Source organism: Otolemur garnettii, unplaced genomic scaffold (genome assembly GCF_000181295.1).
Source record: "Otolemur garnettii isolate 467f Iridium unplaced genomic scaffold, OtoGar3 scaffold00012, whole genome shotgun sequence".
NCBI lineage: Eukaryota > Metazoa > Chordata > Mammalia > Primates > Galagidae > Otolemur > Otolemur garnettii.
The window spans coordinates 17,914,147-17,936,705 of NW_003852407.1; the positions used below are offsets into that span (position 1 = coordinate 17,914,147).

General features: G+C 39.4%; 1 protein-coding gene across 1 annotated transcript in view; it reads right to left on the reverse strand.

The window, feature by feature from the left end:
• ASXL3 (additional sex combs like 3, transcriptional regulator) overlaps nucleotides 1–22,559 on the reverse strand; it is a 101,464-nt gene that overhangs the window by 69,016 nt on the left and 9,889 nt on the right. Inside the window, exons 3-5 of the mRNA XM_023510248.1 lie at nucleotides 13,080–13,201; nucleotides 1,689–1,806; nucleotides 577–696 (exon numbers count right to left, since the gene is read on the reverse strand). Coding sequence (XP_023366016.1) covers nucleotides 577–696; nucleotides 1,689–1,806; nucleotides 13,080–13,201 — 360 coding nt within the window. The remainder of the gene's footprint in view (nucleotides 1–576; nucleotides 697–1,688; nucleotides 1,807–13,079; nucleotides 13,202–22,559) is intronic.

The window sequence follows — 22,559 nt, forward strand, 5'->3', positions numbered from 1 at the left end:
GTTACTGACTGAACGTTATTAGGAAGGAAGTCCTGAGACACAGAAGAAAACCTGACTGACTCGCAAGACCCATCGACTGTGTCCCCCACATTTCTCGGCAACTTTACACTATTTTTCAGACGGGCACTACTAATTCAAGCAGCACAGACAAGAAGGCAGAGCTCTTTTACCGCAGCAGACTCCAGTTCAAGGAACCCTTTATGAATGTTGCATTTTCCCCCCAACACAATATATTGCAATAAAGTGAAACAAAGTTGCATAAATAAAACGCTACACGTCAGCTAGAACCATATCAGGGAAGATCATTATGTGAGCACATATATCATTTTAACCCTCTTATCTTCATCCACCGCTTTATCCAATAATATCATTAACAAATTTAGCAATAAGCTTAAGACCATTCAATTGTAACTATAAAGTTTCCTTATTAGGAACCTTTCTCAGTCTAGATAAATGGAAGAATATTTTGACTTCCTCATTTAATCACTGAAAGCAATTGCTGAGAATTTTTCATAATTTATTTGAAAAGACATAAATCTCTAAAATGTAGAACGTCATAGTCTATTAAACACTCACCTAAACCCGACTTTTTTAATCGCTTTAAGTGCTGACTTGTTTGTTTTCCAGTGGGAGATTTTTGCCCATGTTTCATTTCTTTATCTGAACTGTCTGCTTCACCATTTTTAGATTCGGATCCTAAAAAAGGAAATAGTTATTATGTCATTATCTTACGCTCTCTGCTAGCTGTCCTCAAAAAGAAAAATCTAAAATTGTTTTGAGAACTGTAGATAGAATCTCTTTTTCTAAGAGTTAATACGCTACCTTTGGCCACAATCTGATTCCCCTACTGGATATAAAAAGAGAAGCCCAATAAATCAATCAAACAGAACAAAAAGCAAGAACAGATGGCCTCATAGTGGAGTCAAAAACATGTTCCCTGATCTGATAGCTCTTAAAAGAAACAGAGTCAGGTCTTTTGTAAAACTAGAAGAATAAGCTTGAGCAACACTAAGTCATTTTGCAACTATACAAAACAGAGAGAGAAAGACGAAGAAGGTATAATCTTGAAGAGAGGGAGAGATCAGACCTTTATAAAGAAGTGTATGTGGAAGTAGGAAAAACAATGCAGACATTACAGTGAGCACAGTGGACCTGGCTGATGAGGAGACAGAAGGTCAATTAGGAGAAAAGACAGGAGCTGCACCGAGATGAGAAGAATGCTGCCAGAACTCAAAAACTAAATAAAGCATTCCTGATTTTGCAGCACAAAACTGAACAAACAAAAAAAAAAATTCACACTCAGGGAAGAACTCCTCTTGCTGGTGTTATCCAGCGGCATGAGCGCGTGGTCCACGATGAGCAAAACCAAAGCGACAACAACAAAAATCCACCTGGTGTCCGTGCACATCTGCTAACACCTATTGACATGAGTAAATGGAGTTATTTGATGATGATGAGAGAGCTAGAGCCTTTAAAAAAAAAAAAAGAAAAGAAAGAAAATTGGTAAATAGTCTGTTTTTAAATCACTGAAAGCAGCAAAGTCTAAAAAAAAAAAAAAAAAAGTTCAACCAAACCTCAACTGGAAATATTATTCGGTTTCAGGAAAAAAAAGCTCCTGACCTCTTTCTGAGTGAGGAAGTCTCCTCCCGGAGGAAACTGGCCAAGCAGACAATATTTCAGCTCTTTACCTGAAGGCGAGTCCGACTGCTCATCAGACACCTTTAATGGTGTCAAAACCACACGAGGAACAGTCTTGTTTACCATCATGGAGACGCCATTTCTTCTTTTCTGCTGCTGCCTCAAAGCCTACAAAACATGATAATATAACATAAAAATATAGCCAAAATGATCGTAATTGAATTATATGATTCATTTGCCCATGACTAGACAGAACCTCTAAAGAGATTTAAATTCTACAGAACCCATAATTTCTCAGGACTCTTAATTGTTACCTTCCTGTCATTTTCCCTCAAAAGCATAAAATCAGGCTTTGGCAAAGGGTATAAATCTGAGAGCATTTGTAGTCGAATGCTACCAACAAAGCAGCGATTAACGGTTTGCTCTACCTTAGCAATGTGGCTCGAGAGCCCATGGAGTTTGAAACCATGACTCCCACGTAAAACGAATGTAAAATAAATGTTTCAAAACCAGGATAAAAATATATGTGTCTGCACTTCTCCCGCAGGTGCGTCCTCTCCAGTGTACTGCTCAGTCAATCAAGTTAACCCTGAGTGTCATCAGTATGTGTAGCATGTAAGGACTACAGTCCCGATGCGCTCACTCAGCCATGGGGAGCACTGCACAAAATCACTGAACATGGCAGGAATCATTTATTTCTGTGAAGGGAATCAGTCCTAATCTTGGAAACCTTGCAGCACTTGGCTTCTGTCTGCTTGACTTTGGGCATTAACCTTCAGAACACGAACATCACGGGGTTCTGCCAAATCCAGGAAAAAATTGCTATGAGAATAAATCTCTCCAAATGGGAGTGCTTTGCGTTTCACAAATGAATCGACCACGGTGATGATAATATAATAAAAGACGTTTAAAATTCTTGAAATACAGCTTATCTAGCTGATTGCTTTATGCAGAAAATTACCTGTAATAAAAAGGATCTTAAGCAGACCAAAACTGAAGAGCCATTAAATTCACAGTCACGGGAATGTTAAAACTCCTCAAAAAAGGTTAAAAGGCTGGTTTCAGACAGCCTCAAACCTTTTTACTCCTGGTTTCGGTGTAATTTCTACCAATTTTACAACATCCCAGTTACTTGATTAATGTTCTTCAACCAAGAGTTGTCAGAACGTCCTGAAATAAGGCATTTGACTATCTTTCCGCTGGCTGTCAAAAAAACAATGTCCTACTATTTGCACAGGTTATTAGCTGAACTCCCAGTCTGTTGACCATAGGTTTAGCAATCAAATAATTATAGAAGCAAAAAATTAAATACCATTTAATGGAAAGAAGGAAGATTCAGATAAGCTTTAAAGAGAGATGAGAAAATAAAGCCTTGGGAAATCTATTTCAAAAGATATGGTTGCTAATGATAACACCAGACATTTGCCCTTCGATTCTTTCATTTACTGAACTTTTGTAAAGTACTGTCTAGGCACAAAGGGGGGAAAGCAAGAGATACAAAGATCAACAAGATCCTTTTTACCTTTCATCTGCTGTCAAAATATACGAAGTGGCCATAAAGTTTGTGTGCAATTCAAAATAGTATGCCATTTAAAATTGAACACAAACTTTATGGCTACCCTGTATTTAATAAGAGCTTAAATGCAATTTTATAGACATTCATCTATTAACCCCATAATAAAATAGAATGAAGCAACACAGTGCTTTAAATTACAATTAAGGCCATCTCTGCCTACTAGTTAAGACTCCACAAACAATAAAGCCTGTACAAAGAGTGATCCATATATAAGAGCCTTACAGCACAGATTTCAACTACTTCTCTTGGATAAATATTACACATTTAAAAAGCAGTCATTGTGTGTGTGTGTGTGTGTGTGTGTGTGTGTGTGAAAGAGAGAGTTTGGCTAGCAAGGTTATTTTAAAAAACATTGGTTAAGGAAAAAAATAAAAACATAAACCAGAGGCCTACAAGCTGAAATCATAAAGTTAAAACTGGCATGCCTTTTAGAGCACTTGTGGTTAAATAGCAATGTAACCAAAATGTTAACCTCCATTTCTAGAGCTGAAAGACTCTACTTTAGAAAAATTGGTAATTGGACAGAAAGAAACTAGGATAAAATAATGTAAGAATAAAAATCCACAACAGATTTGAATTTTAAAGAATTGAGGTGGCATTGCGGAAAGGAAATAGAAAGCCAATATTGAGCCCATTTGCAAGACTTTTTTTTATGATTATTTATTTCCTACTCAGAAAAATGTGTGGATTTCTCAGTACGGTATTTCTACATGTGCTGACTCCCCATACTGGGTGCCTTTAGGTGATAAACACTAAATGCGCGTGGTATTAAGGAAAATTGTTTTAAGTGAATTTTTTATCATTGTTTTTGTTTTACTTCTGAAACATAAGCATCAGAGTTGTCTCCAAATAACATTTCTAGGAGCAAACAAGGAAAAAATGGAAAGTCATTGTTTACCATGATACTAGTAACAGAGGTAAAACAATAGACAGCTAGACAAATTCAGGCATATCAAAGTTCAGTTCTTTGAACGGTAAAAGAGGCATCCTTATTTTCCTTCCTAGATCCACAGGTACCTCAGACTGTATCTGTGCTGCCTTGAAAATTCCAATGCACTTTCCAAAAAGTACGATTTATTTGACTTTGAACACTGGGGATACCCTGAAAGCAGATCAGAATGTTGATGCAGAAAAAACAATGCTGACTCCATTGAGATGCTTGGGATACTCTGTTTCCCTGAAAATAAGACCTATCCAAAAAATAAGCCCTAGCAGGATTTCTATAGATTTGTTAAATATAAGCCCTACCCCAATAATAAGACCTAGTGATGGGTGTGGCTAGCCACGCTCTGCATTTGGGTGCGGAGCAGTAAGGAAGACTAGTATACCCTTTATCTGCCACAGCTCCTTTCTCCGAGCCATTGGCACTTGCGCAGGTGAGCACATGGTAACCGCGGTCACAGGCATCCTCTTGCACACATGCTAACGGCTAGGGGAAAGGAGTTCACATATCACTGGCGCCAGCCCCACCAACAAGGTCGGGTGCCCCTGTCAGTTTCCAGAAGAAGATGACTTAACTGTATCTGAATAAATGTAGACTGTTGTATTATACTTAATAAAAATAAGGCATCCCCTGAAAATAAGCCCTAGTGTGTCTTCTTGAGAAAAAATAAACATAAGACAGTGTCTTATTTTCGGGGAAACACAGTAGGTGGGGTGACAATAAACAAAAGAACTCTGGCCCTGCTGTGGGGAGGCAGGCTGTAGGGGACCCCTGGTCTCCTGTGGTGGTGAGTGCACCCAGCAGGCACGAGGGCTAGCTCTTCAATCTTGTGAGGAGGGAGTTACGTACCTCTAATTCTTCAGGCTGGCTGGGGGTGAAACATTAACAGGGGAGACCGTGCTGTGCAGAAACACACAGACCCCACTGGAGGGTCAACTGCTTCTCCAGAGAAGCCTCAAAACTAGACTCGTAGGAGAGTCTTTCTGGTTTTAAACAATGTGCCAGACAAAGAAAAGAAGACTGTGGGACAAATTCAGCACGAGAGCACCCATCCTGGAGGGCGACTAAACAGCATGCCTCCCCTGCCACCAGGCAGGTAAGTAAGTTCAACCACTGCCCCCATATTACATTAAAATCTCTCTTCTGACGTGTTAGGCTGCAGAGGAACTGGGCTGCTGCAGAGCCGTGTTAATAATGGCGAGGTGTAATCATCAGTTAAGGGATGGCAGAGTCACAGAAAGATGCCACGTGTCCCTGTTCAACAGAGAAGATCATGCTGGCAAGAAGCCTGAAAGAGAAAATCTGCAGAATAATATTTTAACCTGGTTTACAGCACATTGTAAATACTTGATAAATGTCACATTTTATATTTATGTAATTTATACATTTTACAACAAACGCATCTCTGAGAACTTACTCCGTTACACTGGGGGACAGGCACTGCTGGTCCACAGCAGAGAATATGACACGAATCTACATTTTTGTGAGGGACTAACAAGGAAATAAATAAAATGAACATAATTGTCCTCATAAGATGAGGCAGAGTAACTGGGTGGGGAGGGACCAAGCTCGTGTGGGACCTGAGCCGAGGCCCCTTTCTGAAGGCACCAAGACGACCGGCCCTAAATGACAACAAGAAACGAGCTGCCTGGAAACTGTCAGCTCCACAGGAAGTAACAACGCCAGCAGCAAGGTCTCCGGCTCAGGGACCTGTGGTGGTTCTGAGAAAGTAAAGAAGGCCAGTGGGGCTGGATGAGAGGACTGAGGAGTTTACAAGAATGCCAGAGAATGTCCCCAAGTGGTTGTTAAGGGTTCATAAGGAACAGGGGATTCAGGTTTAACGCAAAGGCAGCTACCACCCCAAGCTCTCCCGCTGTCGCCCCTAGGCCCATGAGATGTGAAGAGTCAGCAAAGATGAACCGCAGATGTCTTCCAACCAGTAATTGCCATTTGCCTGTCCTTGCTAGTTAAGCTAATATTTACAAAGCTTCAGCGCAGGAAACGCACGGTGCCCTCAGACAGGAATCTGGATCCCGATATTTTGAGCTATCTCTTCAACACTCCACACACACCCTGCCCTGGCAATAGCTGGTGGAGACACTTCCTTCAGGCAGGTGAAGGTCTTCGCTCAGACACAGTGGTGCCCCCTTGATCTGTGGTTTGGTTTCCATAGCTTCTCTTACCCACAGTCCGAAATTATTTAGATATCTTGAGAGAAAAAGAGAGAGACCATATCCAGATAACTTTTATTACAGTGTTCTAATTGTTCTATTTTATCATTATGTAGTGTTAATCTCTTACCATGCCTTATTTCTAAATTAGACTTTATCATACATATACATGCATAGAAAAAACACAGTCCATCCATATAGGGTTCATACTACCTATGAAAGCACCCGCCCATTAGGGGTCTCGAATGAGGAGACCATTGGGTTACTTTCCCCAGTGTATTCTCCACTCTGCTTTTCTTAAATAGACCTATTTGCCTTCTAGCAGACTGTACAATGTCATTATCTCCTCTCTTTCCCAAGTAAGCTCTATAAACACAGGGCTTTGTGGTTTTTATTCCTTGATAAACCCCCTCTCGATGCCTAGAAGAGGGCCTGGAATACACGAGGTGCTCAGTAAACACGTACTGACCGAAAATAAAGACTCACAAAAATAAGTTTATTGAAGACAGACAAAGCTCCTCATTTAGCTCTCTTTAAAATATATAAGTGTTTTATTTAAAAGGCAGAAGTCAGCAGAGGACAATCAGTAAATAGGTTTGTTCTTCTAACGTAATACTGATATACTGATATATGCTCTGACCAATCTCCCCTTCTCTGTTTTGGATGTTTGATGTGAAATGCACAGCTGCCCGGGGCACATTTGAGCATCTGTAATCTCATTTTCAGGCCAGGCTTATGCCTCAGGTCAGAAACTTCGTTGGAGAAGGGATTCTTCATTGTACTCTTCCTTCATTTCTTCCCTCTTTCTTTGGGCTCCCCGGGATTAGGACTGAGATGAATAGGACGAGTTGTCTGAAGCAGTGTTGTCATAATCTGGCATCGTAACCTTCAGGGAGGCAGCAGATCAACTATCATCTTTACGGCGTCCATTACTCAATACTTCAGAGGTCAGAGAGGAGAGACCTTTGAATCTGCCTTCTGCCCTAACATGCCCTATGGCTGACCTCTGGGCTTCCCCTCAGCATAAGACCCACATACCTAGACTCTCAGTCAAGCAGGCAGCTTCCCTGGGCAAGGTCTTTACAAGCCTCACCACCTGTGGCTAACAGTACAGCACCTATTCAGGCCACAGTATACTCAGCACCCTTGTCCCACTGTATGAAGTGTAGCTTGATGACTGTATTTCTTCTGACTTGATGGTCATCCCTCTACCTTCAAAATTCTCATTCTTATGATTCTTCAAAATATAAGAATACCAAGTTCGGTATATATATATAATGAATATAATATGGGCATATATGTGTATACATGGTTCACTATGAAGGTTTTCAACAGACTGTATTATGGTCCATTATTTCATTTCCAAGAAACACAATCAACAGCGTCCCTCCAGACTCATCTGTGCAAACTCGCTCGGCTTATCAGTGCTCCTGGATCGGTGTCATTTGATTTTGTCCAGATGGATTTTATGTTTCTTGATTTTTGTGTCTCTCCAAACTTTTGTAATGATTCACTTATAATGAATCTTACATTTTATATATCTTTTGGGGGATGATTAGTGGACCATCTGATCTCTCTCTTTCTGTTTTTTTATAGTTTTTGGCCGGGGCTGGGTTTGAACCGCCACCTCCAGTATATGGGGCCAGCATCCTACTCCTTGAGCCACAGGCACGACCCTGGTCTCTTTTTCAGTAAGACCTGTGTCTGTGTCTAGCATGTCCCTTCAAAGCCGAGTATACTTACATCATATTGCTTTGAGGTTTTACTAAGATGCTAAGAAAATTATTATTTTATGTCATTACACATATAATAGAAATTATTTTTAATTATAATTATTGAATTTATATATTTCAGAGCCTGGAAAATATAAGAAGTTTGTGAAATATGTTCAGATAATAGGTTTACAGAAGCTACTTTAGATAGCTGTGGAGAGTGTGTTCTGGACCCTGAAAGAGGGGATTTTCTTTTTTGTTGTGACAACTTGGAGGGTGCTGATTTTTCTATGTTGCACCCCAGTCTAATTAGCCAGTTGATTAGTCTTTGTTTTGACACTGATATTATCTAATCAGTCTTACTATGTTAGTCTAAATTCATGTTACGGGGATAATATCAATAAGGCACCTCTAGCTGTCTCAAGCCATTAGTAGAATACTAATGGACTACCTCATAGACCAACCTTAAGTCTTGTAATTTCAAATTCAGAAAGAAGCGCTATCAGACCTACAGAAACAAGCAGACTAGAGTGTAATCTAGTCTATTATGGAGGAGTGCCCCTCAAGCTGGCCCCATGCATAACGTTTCCCTGCCCAAACTACACAGAGCACAACTGCACATCTCTGAGGTAGTAAGGAGTGGTACAGTTGGACTCACCAAGTTCAATATTTCCAGACACTACTCAATATGTAAGACACTTACAGACTTCAACCTAGAAATGGGGCTATTTTTTAAAGGAAACAAACATAATAGAACTAAACCAGTCTAGGAAAAGGAAAGATCCCATCACACTCACATCAATTCAATTCTGACTTTAAGTGAAAGGAAAGAAATCAAGAGATGCTGACGGAGCGTGCTTTTCTCCGGAGACATATTGCACTATTTTCTTGTAAAAAGAAAAAAAAAAAACCCTTTAGATAAACATTTCATTTTTTTAGACAGAAAGCTTCTCCGATAATTCTAAAAATATGGATTGGTTCTCATTACTACTGTAATGAAAAAAATAAAACTTAAAATCAGAGGCCTTTGTGTTAACTAGGAATTTTAAGCACATAATGCCCACTTTACTTCAATAGAGAAATAATACCAACAATGTAACTTACGAATGCACTGAATGCAGTAAGTCTTCGAATGAAAGTCTTAAAATATCACATGCTGTGAATGCTAAAACTTAAATAATTAGAAATACACATACAGGAAACAGCTGGCTACATCAGGCAAGAGCAACATGCATTGTTATTAGCTCACGAGATGTCAACGCTCGTGTTCAGAAACTGCTTTCATGTAATATAACCTTTGGGATTTCACAGTATTGGTCAATCATGTGAAGCTAAAACAAAATTTTAAGAATATGTCTGCTTTGCCATAATGAAAAGAAAAGGATCTGGAACTCTCTGAACAAATTCTACCCCCAAATCATGAAGAGAGTCAAATCAACAGGAACACGACATAACATCACCCTGTTACCTGCTGTCACAGTGTCAATGCATCCTTCTTTAATCTTTTGTTTTCTGCTGGTGTTTAAAACTTCCAAAATCAACAACTTATCCTTCTTAAAAATTCAAAATCTAATCATTTCGCACCTTTTAAAATCATGATGACTAAAATATCAAGGCAAGAGGAAGACAAGGAATAAGGTAATCATCAGCGATCTGCTGCTTTTCAGAGGAGTCTGAGTATGCTTATTCAGGAAAAACCCTACTGAAACAATATATTATTCATGCAATTATGCCCAACATAGGATGTTAGTAATGTTTTGATGATCAGAGAGTAAAAGGGTCCCAAATATTTGGGAGCCATGGAAATAATCTATGTCAAAAGCTAACGAGTATTCTTATAGCTGCCATACTGTCCAGCCGCGAACTACACTGCAGTCAACAGTGCTGTGGGTCAAAACCACTCTGTGGAGCACCCTGAGAGTGCAGGTCGACAGTGGAAGGCTTCAGACCTGGGAAATTATGTCTAGCCTGTTTTGCAAGGGGGTATATTTTAAATGATCATTTTTCACTCTACTTATGATCATTAAACTGTTGAGCTTTGGGGGTTTTGATTTTGTTTTTTCACTTTCTTATTCCTTAGAATCTATGCTGGCCAATGTATACTTGGACTAGTAAGGCCTTATCTAATTAGAGGGTATTTCTAATACATCAGCCATCCAGTGGACTGGTACTGAACATAATCTGTCCGTATTTGGAAATGGTAGTCTTAGTAACTATGCTACAGTCCTTTCGTTATGCTATCCAAAATAATTTACGAGTATATAAATTCCCTTGGATAATGTCAAAAAATAATTTATCCAGTTCCATGCTACATGCAGAAAGGCAGTATTAGTTAAGAGGGTAGAATCTAAAACCATGTTCCCAGATTCAAATGTCATCTCAAAGATGAACTCACTGGGTGAGTGATGATGACAAAGCACGCTATCTCATTACTCTGGGCCTTAGTAACTTCATTCGAGAAATGTGGTTATGAGTCTATACTTCAAAGAATATGCATGAGGATTAAGTGGTACGGTGCATATAAAATACAGAGCAGAGCAGATAAAAGGTAAACATTAGCTGATGCAATTATGTCTAAGGTTATGCAGCTGGCCCTAGGTTTGTATGTTTGTGACTTGTGTGTACATACACACACAGAAAACATATATTTGCAAACACAGAATACACACACATAGATAAAAATTACCCTTAACAAAGAACCCACACAGTTATGGCCATTCAAGAGAAGAAAATAAAGCTGCAGAAATGCTGAGCTTGCTACAATTTAAAATGCTGTGTGTTCTGTCCATTTTTGAAATGCTGTCTTTATGAAACTCAGCAATTATAAGGAATCTGGGAAAAATTCTGCAAGAACAGCATTTCATCTAATGTATTTCCAATATGAATCTGATTATTAATCAAACATTAGCATATCTGCTATATATTGAGCCATATACTCCTAGTAAGTAATGTGCTACATGTTTATAAAATAGAATTTTTAGGAAATGAATAAATAATGCTTTCTGGACACTAAGGCACGTACAGGGCAGGTTTTTTTTATAACAAGGCTTAGACCCTAAGCAAGCAGGTGGCACTTCCCACAAACACATGCTCCACAAAAACAAAAATGCACAAAAAGAGCACTTACTTAAGGTTGTGTCATGTTTTCGTAATGGTAAAAAAATGCTCGAATAACATGAAACCAAAATGAAAAGAGTAAAAAATGATGAGCCATAAAAATACAGACACTTGGGTCTTTCTCTGTCCATTTCTCTATAGGAAGATTTCACAGGGTGCCCACTTTCCAGGTCACTGAGCCTCAGAAGTGTGAGTTCCCTTTATGATCCCAGCTGTGTTTCTTAAATGCCACAGCTCCCCGTGTCCAGTTTGTATCTTTTGTGCTATCCTGGTCAGTCTTTATTACCGACATCTTTTTTTGCTGCCTGAATGAGCCCTTGCCCAGGTTTCCCTACCTACATCCATTTTTTAATTTCTCAATTAAAAAAGAACGTCAACAATGAGTTCAATTTTGTTCCCTGGTCTAAAACATTACACAAAAGCAACAATAGGAAGGGCAGTCTCTCCCAGGATTATTTGATCTGTACAGAATGAAATACTGTTATGACGTGAACTATAATACCAAAGAATAGATATGCTACAATTTCCATAATTAACATAGGACAGAAAGGCAATTTAACTTCATATAAAAATGCTAAATTTCCTATGATTCCTTGTTTGAGACAGCAGAGGAGATGGTAGGTAGAGATAGTCTAAGTTGAAAAGATTAAATGTGAATATTAAGAAGTTGTCGTGGTTGGTAAGACTTTAAACTCTATTTTTGAAAACATAGTTTCTCTTTTCCTGTTATAAATACATTACCTAACCTCTATCACCAGGCCAAGTAGGGGTCATCTAGAGGAAAGCAGCTAAACCAGGCAAAATTACGAATTCAGAGTTAAGTCTGAGAGCCTTCCACTTACTGATGCAACAGCTCCATCTGACCATGCTGTCTCCTCCCATTCTTCTCTTCACAATGCAGCAGTTGCTGGTCTGGCAGCAGTAGCTATAGTTTACTTATTGAGTGTTTATTATGAGCCTGACCCCCATGATACCATGAGCTGCCACTGTCTCCCTCTCAGGTGATTCTCAGATCAATCCCACATGCAACTTCCTATTATTTCTCATGTTTTCTAGATGAGGAATTTGAGATTCACAGAGGAGAAACGGCTCGGCCCAGAATAGCACAGTAAGTACAAAGGATTCGACCAGGGGATGTCCACAGCAAAGTCCAACCTTATAACCGTATTACTTCTCACCACTATCTCAGTGCACAGCCACACAGATCGGTGCTGATTATGTGACATAGGACGGTACTGCAAAGGTGTCATTCAACACCAAACAACACTCACTGAAGGACATGCTAGATCAGTGGTTCTCAACCTCCCTAATGTCACGACCCTTTGATACCATTCCTCATGTTGTGGTGACCCCCAACCATAAAAGTATTTTTGTTGCTACTTCATAACTGTCATTTTGCTACTGTTATGAATCGTAATGTAAATATCTGATATGCAGGATGTATTTTCATTGTTATAAAGGGGTCGTGACCCACAGGTTGAGAACTGCTATTCTCAATGTCCGTAACCTATGCTCACTATTATTCTAAAGTATGAAATTGTCATTAAATTTTCCATCAACTATCAGATAAACACAATAAAACCATAAATACATAATTTTTAAAATATACTGTGCATTTTTGCATAGATCAGGTTCAGATATCTACTGTGACCTGACAGATCACACACACACACACACACACACACCTTCATACCAGTTAATGTACGTTCCCAGGCATGTGTTTTCTACTTTACGTCAAACTGCTCCTAATTTTAAACACAGATGAAAACAATTGAATTTAATATTCTGGATGTGAATTGAATTCAGGATATCTCCATTGCTTCCTGATTGCTAAGTTCTTCTTTAATTTGCTTGATCAGAAGAACACACATTACTCTAAGTAGGTAGAACTGAAGGACAAAACACAAATGCCCAAACCTCACCTGTTTAAGAGCCTTTTTGGTGTGTTGCTGAAAGGAAGACACGAGCTTGCTTTGCACTGCTGGGTTAGTAAGGCTGGAATCTCGAGTGGAAGATGCTTCATCAGTCACCTGCTTTGAACAAACTAGAAATGGAGAGAGATAATGATATTACTGATTTGAATTCCTTTTTTTATATCCACTGTAATTACTCACTTGGAACATTTCTCCAACTGAAAATGGATACCTAAAATAAAGCAAAATAGCTTGGCAAACGAAGAGCATCCAGATTTGAGGAGAAGGAATCATTTAATAACTGAGACCCTTAGCTCCATTTAATCAGTTTTAGGCCTCAATGTCCTTATATGTTAATCGTTGCTAATTTCTATGCTATAGAACTATTATGTGGATATAAAAATAGCATAATATCTGCCTCAAGAGTTGTGAGTTCTGACTATGGAGATTGGGGCAATGCACAGCACTCTGAAGAAACAATGTAAATTAATGACACTGTTTTAAACTGATCCAGCCTCACAGGTATTATGCGACTTCCACTGAACAACCGTCCCTCTATAGAATCAGAACCTCCTGGGACACATCCATCTTCTCCCTCAGTTAGTGTGGGGAAGAAAACTAAAATCTGAGACGCTTGTTGCCAACGTAATTATTTTCAAGATAATGGGATTCTTCAGAGATAACAATACAGTTTGCCTATTTGCATCAGAGTTGGGGTTTCCTATTGTCTATTCTATGCAAGATATATTACTCTAAAAGGCTGCTTTTTAGGAAAATCAGCGTCTCACTGACGGATGATGACTCAGAGCTCACAGATAATTTCTGCACCGTAAAACCTATGTCGGAGCTGGGACTCTAACTGGAGTTCTCCTCAAATTAACAGACTTCTGAGTCCTCATACGAGTCCCCCTCAAACTGAGAGACTTCCGCACTGGAGTGGTTTGAACAGGAGTACGTGTGCAGGCCCTCTTTTGTATACTCCAAGGGAGAAAGAGTTACTTGGAAAATCTGAGTGGACAAGCACCACGATTAGTGGCAGAGGGAGGCACACGTCAAAGGCAGGAGGCAAGAGGAAGCTCCATGGAAGAAAAGGCCTCGAGGACATTATTAGAAAACCTCAAAACATGACTTCCGACGGCAACACAGTTAACACTGATGCTAGGAAATTTTTCAAGTAATAGTAACTTGGAAGGATTCTGCCCTGAGTTTTAAAGAAGGTGGAGGGGTGAAAATTACTGGAGTCAAATTGATGTGTACACACGACATAGAAAATTCTCAAATGGCTTTCGATAGACTTAAGTGGACCTTGCCGAGAAATGAACGTGTGGGTCATGGGAGAGATTTGGGGGAAAAAAAGAGCTAATCAAGTTTTGTTTTAATATAGAAAGCAATCAGAAAGCCCAATAAATAAGGTCTAAGAAAATAACATACTTGCTAGCTAAATGCCAGGCACTTCCCAAACGTGACCTCATTTAATCCTTGCAGATTTCCTTCTTGTCTCTGTGGAGGGAGACAACCTGAGCTCAGGCTACACGACAGGCCTGGTCACACCGGCAATGAAACTGCAGGGCTGCGATCTAAGGCCAGCCCAGTCTAGCTCCAGAGCCCATATTTGTCCACTTAAAACAACTGGCGTCAAATGTCAAGATCTGACGCAGAAAATTCCATGTCTAAAGAAGTGTAATTTAGCTGCATGATGAAAGAGATACTGAACCGAGAAGTTAACAAAGGAATGTGTGTGGAGGGGGCAAGTCACTCAGCCACTGACATGAAAAAATTGAGACATACAGGTTCTGAGAGTGACAGGCCCAGGAAATACTACTGTCAAAATAGCAAAAAGAAATACCTTTGGATTGCAGATCAGGCGACTTTTTTTTTTTTTTACTTGCTGCACTATGACATTTCTCCTCCTTAAGACAATCTACATGTTCTAGCTAAGAAACATTTTATAGCACTTCTCCCATAAACTCTGCTTTCTAGGCTTTGCCCCTTAAAATGATGAGTAATTTGTAAACCTTCACCAATGCTTACTTACCAAGGAATAGTAGGAATAATAATCAGTTTACATTCTAAAGACAAATCTATTCTGGATACTGATCATATACTTAGCTTTCCTAATGTCCTGAGGTCCCTATGAAGTGTGACACAGTTGGAAAGTGACAGAAAGGTGGTCCATGGGACGGATGATTCCAACTGAACAGGTCTAATGTAACACCAGCCAAAGAAAAGTATGCATTCATTGGTAAATACGTTTTGCTCCCTCTACATTCTTAGGGTAGCAGGTCCCCTATAAAATTGGACACTTACTGATAAGTTAGGTTCAAAGGAGAACAAAACCCAGCCCATGGATATGAAGGAAGTTTTGAAAAAAATACTTCTGGCAATGCTTCTGAATATTGGACATCTAAATTCAAATGTAGTACCAATTTGCTTCGAAAATGCTATCATTCACACATTTCTCAAAGATAAACTTTGACGCAGCAGGATCAAATACAACTCTCTGAGCCAGGGGGTATGTAATTAAAGCTCTGCGTCCCTGTTATTTTCTAACTGCTCCAGGAAGCAGTACAGGCCCAAACACCTGTCTCTCCTGAGGATAACGGCTGGGTAGCTCACCATTCTCTCTATTCCTCTCTGACTTAGGAAACCGTCAGATACGGGGATGGCTATTTTAGTATCAGCATATATGCTACATATTTTGGTGTAAATTTACTGTTGCACTGTGTTGATAAGGACTCACATGTACTTACATAAGTTGTTTCCAAAAGCCAGATTCTGTTACATTGAGAGCTCAGAACTCCAGAGGGAAGGCAGGACAATGGAGCTCAAAGGGCATTGAGGAATACCATCAAGTTCATTCTCAAAATTATTCATCTTCCTTTACCCAACTTTGTTTAATCACAGACTCCAATTTACTCCACTTCATAAAGCACTGTGAGTGACCCTGCACTAGGGACTCATTTTTCTCTCTAATCTCTCTGGAACTTCATCTTGATGCCCAATGCTTTCTAGATTGAACCATCTTCCCCTAATTATTTACTTCTAATGCTGTAACTATAGAACTCTAAAGAAAATCAAATGTAATAGAAAATAAAATATCTAAATGACTGCTCCTTTGGATCAAACATTTTATTTTTAAGAAAAAATCTCAAGAAAGAAACCCATCCCTCAGCTCTAAGCAGTGTGCCTGTCTGCATTTTTTAAATACTGACACATGTGAACCTTCTTCACGTGATCTGCTTGTTTTTATTCATTCTTTCTCTATGCATATGACATAGGATGGCAGAATCTAAAACACACATTCAGTGCATAGTTGGGCTGTCCAAGTTCATGCAGATTCATATTCTAACAAAACCAAGATTTTTGCTTTCACTTATTCTTGCAGCTTTCTTAATAAGAGATGTGATAAATAAATAATGAAGGGCTCATTTTAAACAGTTGCCTGGATATTTTTCTAAGGATCTGAGTTTGGCCTCTGAAATACAAGCCAAAGCAAAATTAATGTTATAGCAAGTATCAGGTTAAATCCCCTGAATGTAAAATTACAACAGGAGCCAGGAAACCAAAGAAATTAGGACAGATGTTTTATCCAATAAATATCAACCACTGACACGTAGCTTAGAAAGTGACAGCTTCCTGGCCTTCAGAACAAAATGGGAGCTGTATTTTTCTAACTGTACCTCAGCATGATCACAACACTTACGCTATCAGATATGAGGATATTTTGAAGACTTTAAACTTCAAAATCTCACAAGCACGCCTGCCCTTTTCATAAGTGGACAAACTGAAGATGAGGAAACAAAAATGAGATCACCTGTCCTCCCTAGAACTTTTATAAAAGTGTTATTTCTATCCATATTTTTGCTTAACTGTCAAAATTGGGCAAGCCAAAAACATGGTGAGAAGCTATTTGGGGTTTTAAATCTGCCTCTAATTTACCTCTGCTTTCACGACCAGCATCCCCAGATGCCTCCCTGAAAATATTCTCTTTAGAAGATCTGGGAGCCAAGGGAGGAGGAAGAGTGTAAGGAACCAGGACGTAGCTTGAGGCCAGAGAACTGGTGACTGTGTTCTTTCTGCAAAACCGTAAATTTCAAGCTCTCAGCGTCTCCTAGTTCTCTATCTTTTTATTTACTATTCAACTTAAACACACTGCCGAACCAGAAAATGTGGGTCCGAGCTCATGTTGTTAAAGGTGAGAGCTAGACAGAAGACACGAGTGGTATCCCTCCACGTCTGATGACTCATCTGCCGACAGGTGTCCCAGAGGACACCCACAATTCTAACTTTGACCTATAACCCAAGACGCAAGGACGGGGAAAGTCACAACGCGAGCGTGATTTGTCTCTGTTTCTCGTCTCACATCTTCCTGCCTCCTCAATCCCACCTTCTCTGCTCCGGCCAACCCCACGGCCCTTCAGTGTTTCCTGAACACATCTGCATGCTGTTTGTTGCCCTTGTTCTGACTGTCTCTACTTCAAATATTCTCTCTCTCTCTGCCTGGCAAACTCATCTTGGCAGACTGAACACTGAACAGGTTCCCCCAAAGCTTCCCTAACGATCCCACTGTCAGATGGACTTTCTCCTCTCCACCCCGTGCTTCCTTGGAGTGTGTGTGAATGAATCTCTGACAGTCCCAGTGATATCAGTGCTGGTGTCTGTCTCAGCAGCCCCAGGCTCGGGAACTCTAGCACTTACTTACACGCAAAGACAGACACCGAGCAGTTGGTCTGTAAATGTTTATTAAATTTAACAAAAACCCAACTCAAAAATCTAGTTTATCTAAAGAATATTTGAAGTTAACTTTTAATTATGATTTTCAACAAGAATTCATGAAAGCAGAAGTCAGCCAAGCTATTGTTTTTCTATTTACAGAAATGCATGTCGAAAAGTGAATTGTTTTACATTTGAGAACATAAACTTTCACACCTGATTTTTTAAATTATTCTAAAGTCAATTAGGGGAACTCTGAGAACCAAACTGTAGGACTTCCTGTGCAATTTGGCGGGAAACTGCAGGAGCTGCCACTAGTGATGGATGTATTTCCTTTTGCTATCCTTACTCATGGCCTTATTTTAAGAGGAAAGTCACAGTTTTATGGTTTCGCCTGGAAAATAAAAATATTAATTTAAAAGTGCAAATTAGAAATCACAATGTTGGCATAAAGAATGGCAGAGGCCGTGCAGGTGCAGAGCCACAGCGCAGACCAGGATGTGTGCAACACAGACATGTTGGCTATGAATTGCTGAGCTACTCAATAAGTAAACTACCATGAAAAGGGGTCAGAGGTCTATAAGAATAAGGATGGAAGGATCTTCGGGCCAATCCCATTGATTTCAGTTCTCTCTGCAAAGACTTCCTTTAAACTTTTTGAACAACAAATCCACACGTCCCCAAATCACAGTGTTGCTACCTGTATAAATGATCCTAACATATAAGCTTAAAAATGTTTTTGTGAATAAAAAATTTAACTCAAGACATAAACTTGATATATTAGGAATAAAATGGTGGGTCACTGTTAGAATCCAATAGTGTTTTAAAAGAAGTTTAAGTCTTAGAAGAAGCTAGTCGATTTATTAATCATTCAGTCACACAAACTTTACTGAGTGTGTTTCTTCATGCTAATCACCAGGTAAGATCCAGGAGCGGAAACAGTAAATAGGATCAAGACTTAATTATGAAGCCAGAAAGCTTTTTACAATATTTTTTTTTCAATGAACAATGATACAGAACTATTACTTATACCTGGTAAAACTTGTATCTGAAAACTTAACAGTGATTAACTAAAATTTGTTTTGAAATATCATAATACTTTTAAAACATCTCCAAATGACACAATCAAAACGCTTATGCTTGGATAGGACTGTGCTTTGTATTACACAGCACTTACATTAGAAACTGTTTATATCAGATATCCTGGATCTATCCAGAAACAAAATACATGCCAAAAATTGGGGGGGGGAGGGAGACAAAGAAATGCCAGGAAATCCTTCTGACCCCAGTTAAATCTTTCCTGGACTCCATTACTTTCATTGAAAAGAAGATTCTTTAATACTTTTTGGTCTCTGGGCTAAGGAAAGCTGCCCTCTTTAAAAAACATTCCTTATTCTAAGACAAGTACAGACATTTAGGTTTAAGCAAATTTCCTTGTTGCATTAAAAGAAAGCATGCAAAGAATATAAGATGCCAGGAAAAGCCAGCAATTAAATAAAGCAATGCTAGCAATGACATAATAGGAACGGCAATTTACCGGAGAAATGTTCACAGGACAACCTAAACATTGTAAGTATTGACGATCTTGACAATATTTAGAGTAGAATCTTGTGTGAATAAAAAATACCTAACAGAACTAAAATTTTTACTCTATTTTATAACTTGCTTCATTAGTCAAATGAAGTGTTCTTATTCAGAAGAGTCCCCCCTTATAAAACCAAACAAAAACCAAAATTTAAAAGAAGAATGGTGAATCAGATAATAATTAGTAAAAACATGCTTCCACAGAATGGAAAAATGCAGGACAGGTTAATGAATCTGGGGGCAACTTAAGACCCTGCGAATCATGTCTCATTACCTCATTACCATGTCTACAAGGGGTCACAACAGTGTGGTTTTCACTGGGTTGGACACACAAGCTCCACAGGTGACCAGGAAGAAGATTTTACACAGTGAAGATCTAGTTAAATAAATTCCTCTTAGAAGTACTTAATTTCCCGGCCTGGCCAATTTAGTTATATTAATATCTCTGGGTATCCACAAAAAACATCTCTTCAAACAGAGGAGAAATGAGAAAACGCAAACCAATATTTAGCAGGAAAAAGATATCCTGCAATTACCAGCCTCTAACCACAAACCTCCTTCTACCATAGAACCAATAAAGCTTTCTCTTTTAGAGTGATGGAGTAATCACACCATATGCTGCTTGTGTGTGCGTGTGTGTGCGTGGACTCACTCGTGTGTGCGGAGGGAAACATTAAGGGCTATTTCTTTTACACTAGGCACACCTCTGATCTCCCATGCTTCATCAGGTTCCTGAAACAGCTGAACAGAAATAAATCAATTAAACTGGAAAATGAGAAATAAGAAAAAGGGGACAAGAAGGGCACTGGTTGGCAGGGGTCAAGGGTAAGTGTTTTGCTCATGGGCATCTTGACTAATTACTTTACACTTCAACATATAAAATATCATCTTCAGCATACAATACAGGGGACTCAGGTAACATACCCAGGTGGTTAACTGTTTGAGAAATGGTTATACACTTCCACTTTAAAGGTAAAAGAGACAATGGATTATCTGGCATCAATGAAACAGCACTTTTATTTTAGAACATGGGTATTTTGTTTATATATACACTCACAGAGTACCTAAATTAAACAGAAAATTGGCTAGTTAAGATGAGTAATTTGGGACATACCTTTAATTTCATTTTTATTTGAGAGGCACTTTGCTTTTACTATGAGATCTTACCTCTTCCCAAGCTTCATCTCTGTATTATGAAATATTTCACCCAGAACACAGAAAAGAGACAGGAAAGTATGAATGGGTCACTTTATCTGCAACTTTAAAAAAAAAAAAAACAACTTTTCTTCATGGCTCTGGACTCTTTAAAACTGACCAAAATCCATTTATACAAGAACAAAGTTCACAGTTCAAGGGGAAATACGTAAGAAAAAGAGGTCCCTCATGGATAAAAGAAATGAAAAATAGTACCTAGAAGTAAAGTCTGAAAGTTTGGATAAGTCATGTGGAGAAGATGAAGGGGCAACCAGCTGTTCCTCATCATCTAAGTAAGGGACAAAAAGGAGGAAATTAGTTTGATTAAAAGCACCAAACATTTCAACAAAATGAAAAATTCTTCACTACAAAGGTGATCAAAAACACAGAGGGACGTGTGTCCGATTTCTGTTCCTCTCGACATCTGCTATTAGAATAATGTCTTACTGGCCCGACTGGTTTAAGTCAAACCCTGGCATGAGAGACTATTCAGGGCTGCACGATCTTTTGAAAGCGCTTACACTTCTAGGGAACTCTGTCGTCTGTGGGCTGGGATGAAACGAGAGAATGAGAAGGAGTGGGCAGAGGAAGTTACAGCCTGCCAATGGTCATTTCTTACTGGGAGAGCATTCCTTTTCCTTTGCATTTTCTTCCTTGTGTAACCAAAACAGCATAATTTTCACATACTTAAGTCTCTTCAGGCCACCAAAGTAGAGCAGGTGTCTCCGTGAGCTAAGAAAGCAGTTGACCAAAGTGTGAGGATGCTGGGTGAAAAACAAGTTAGCTTATCCCCCCAAATCAGGGCACCTGGGGTACACAATGACAAGTTAGCTTACCCCCCCAATCAGGGCACCTGGGGTACACACTGACAAGTTAGCTTACCCCCCCTAATCAGGGCACCTGGGGTACACACTGAAGGAATCCCCTTCTCTCACCTGTGAGATTCTCAGCAGTGGCTGGCAGGTGGAAGTTGACCGTGCCACCTGCTGTCTTCCTCCATGAACACTCTGAAGCCTGTCACCACCATCCCACCCTCCATCTACGCAGGAAGATGCAGATACCCACCATCCTATGGGAAATTATACTAGAGCATTTACAGGCGAGCTAGAGAAAAAGGCCCAGCAAAACAAGACCAGTAACGCCATGAGGAAAGAGACACCAAGGAGGTGGGCGGCATCTTCCAAAGTCACTAAGAACACTGGCTTCGCAATCCCACCATCACACTCAATTTGCCTGCCCTGTAGCCTTGTAAAAAAAATCGCCTGGTAAATGGTCAGCGCGACTCCTCTCCAAGGGTGCCTGCACCTTTATTAGGGTACTCCCCACTTTCTCCACAAAGCTCCCCACCTCTGCGTAACTGATGTCTTCATTGAGATCCTATCCACACACTTCAGGCCCCCTTAAAGCACTTTCCACTCTTGATAAAAGACCCCTCCAACTGCGGCCTCTGAGCCAGTGAAAACAAAGAGGGAGCTGAATAATGTTTCATTAAGTGAACGTAACTCTGCCAAGAATCACACAGTCAGAAACCCACTTATAAAACTGGCCATAAAGAATAATGAAAAAGGACCATATAAAATTCCTCAAATGTTGGAATCATTTACCCTGGGATCTAAGGTCTAAAACGTAGGACACATGTTCTCTCTCTCTCTCTTTTTTCTTTTTTTTTTTTGCTCAACGGAGACTTTTAAAATACTAATTCCCTCACTACAGAGCCGCTTCCTCTCTGAAAACCATTAAGGTTAATGGCAAGCAGAACCTTTTTTGATCTCTGTGGATAAAAACTACATTCTCTAGCTTCCCCCATTAAAAAAATAAATAAATAAGTAGGATGGCTGCAGCTTATTTTTAAAGATAAAATATATTAGGACCGCAAGAAGAGAAACACATTTTTTCTTCCTAACAAGAATTTATAGATAGAGGATGAAGAGGGTGAATATTGTGTAGTGACGGCATCATTCCACATGAAATGTGGATGGGCTCTGCAGACCCGCAACA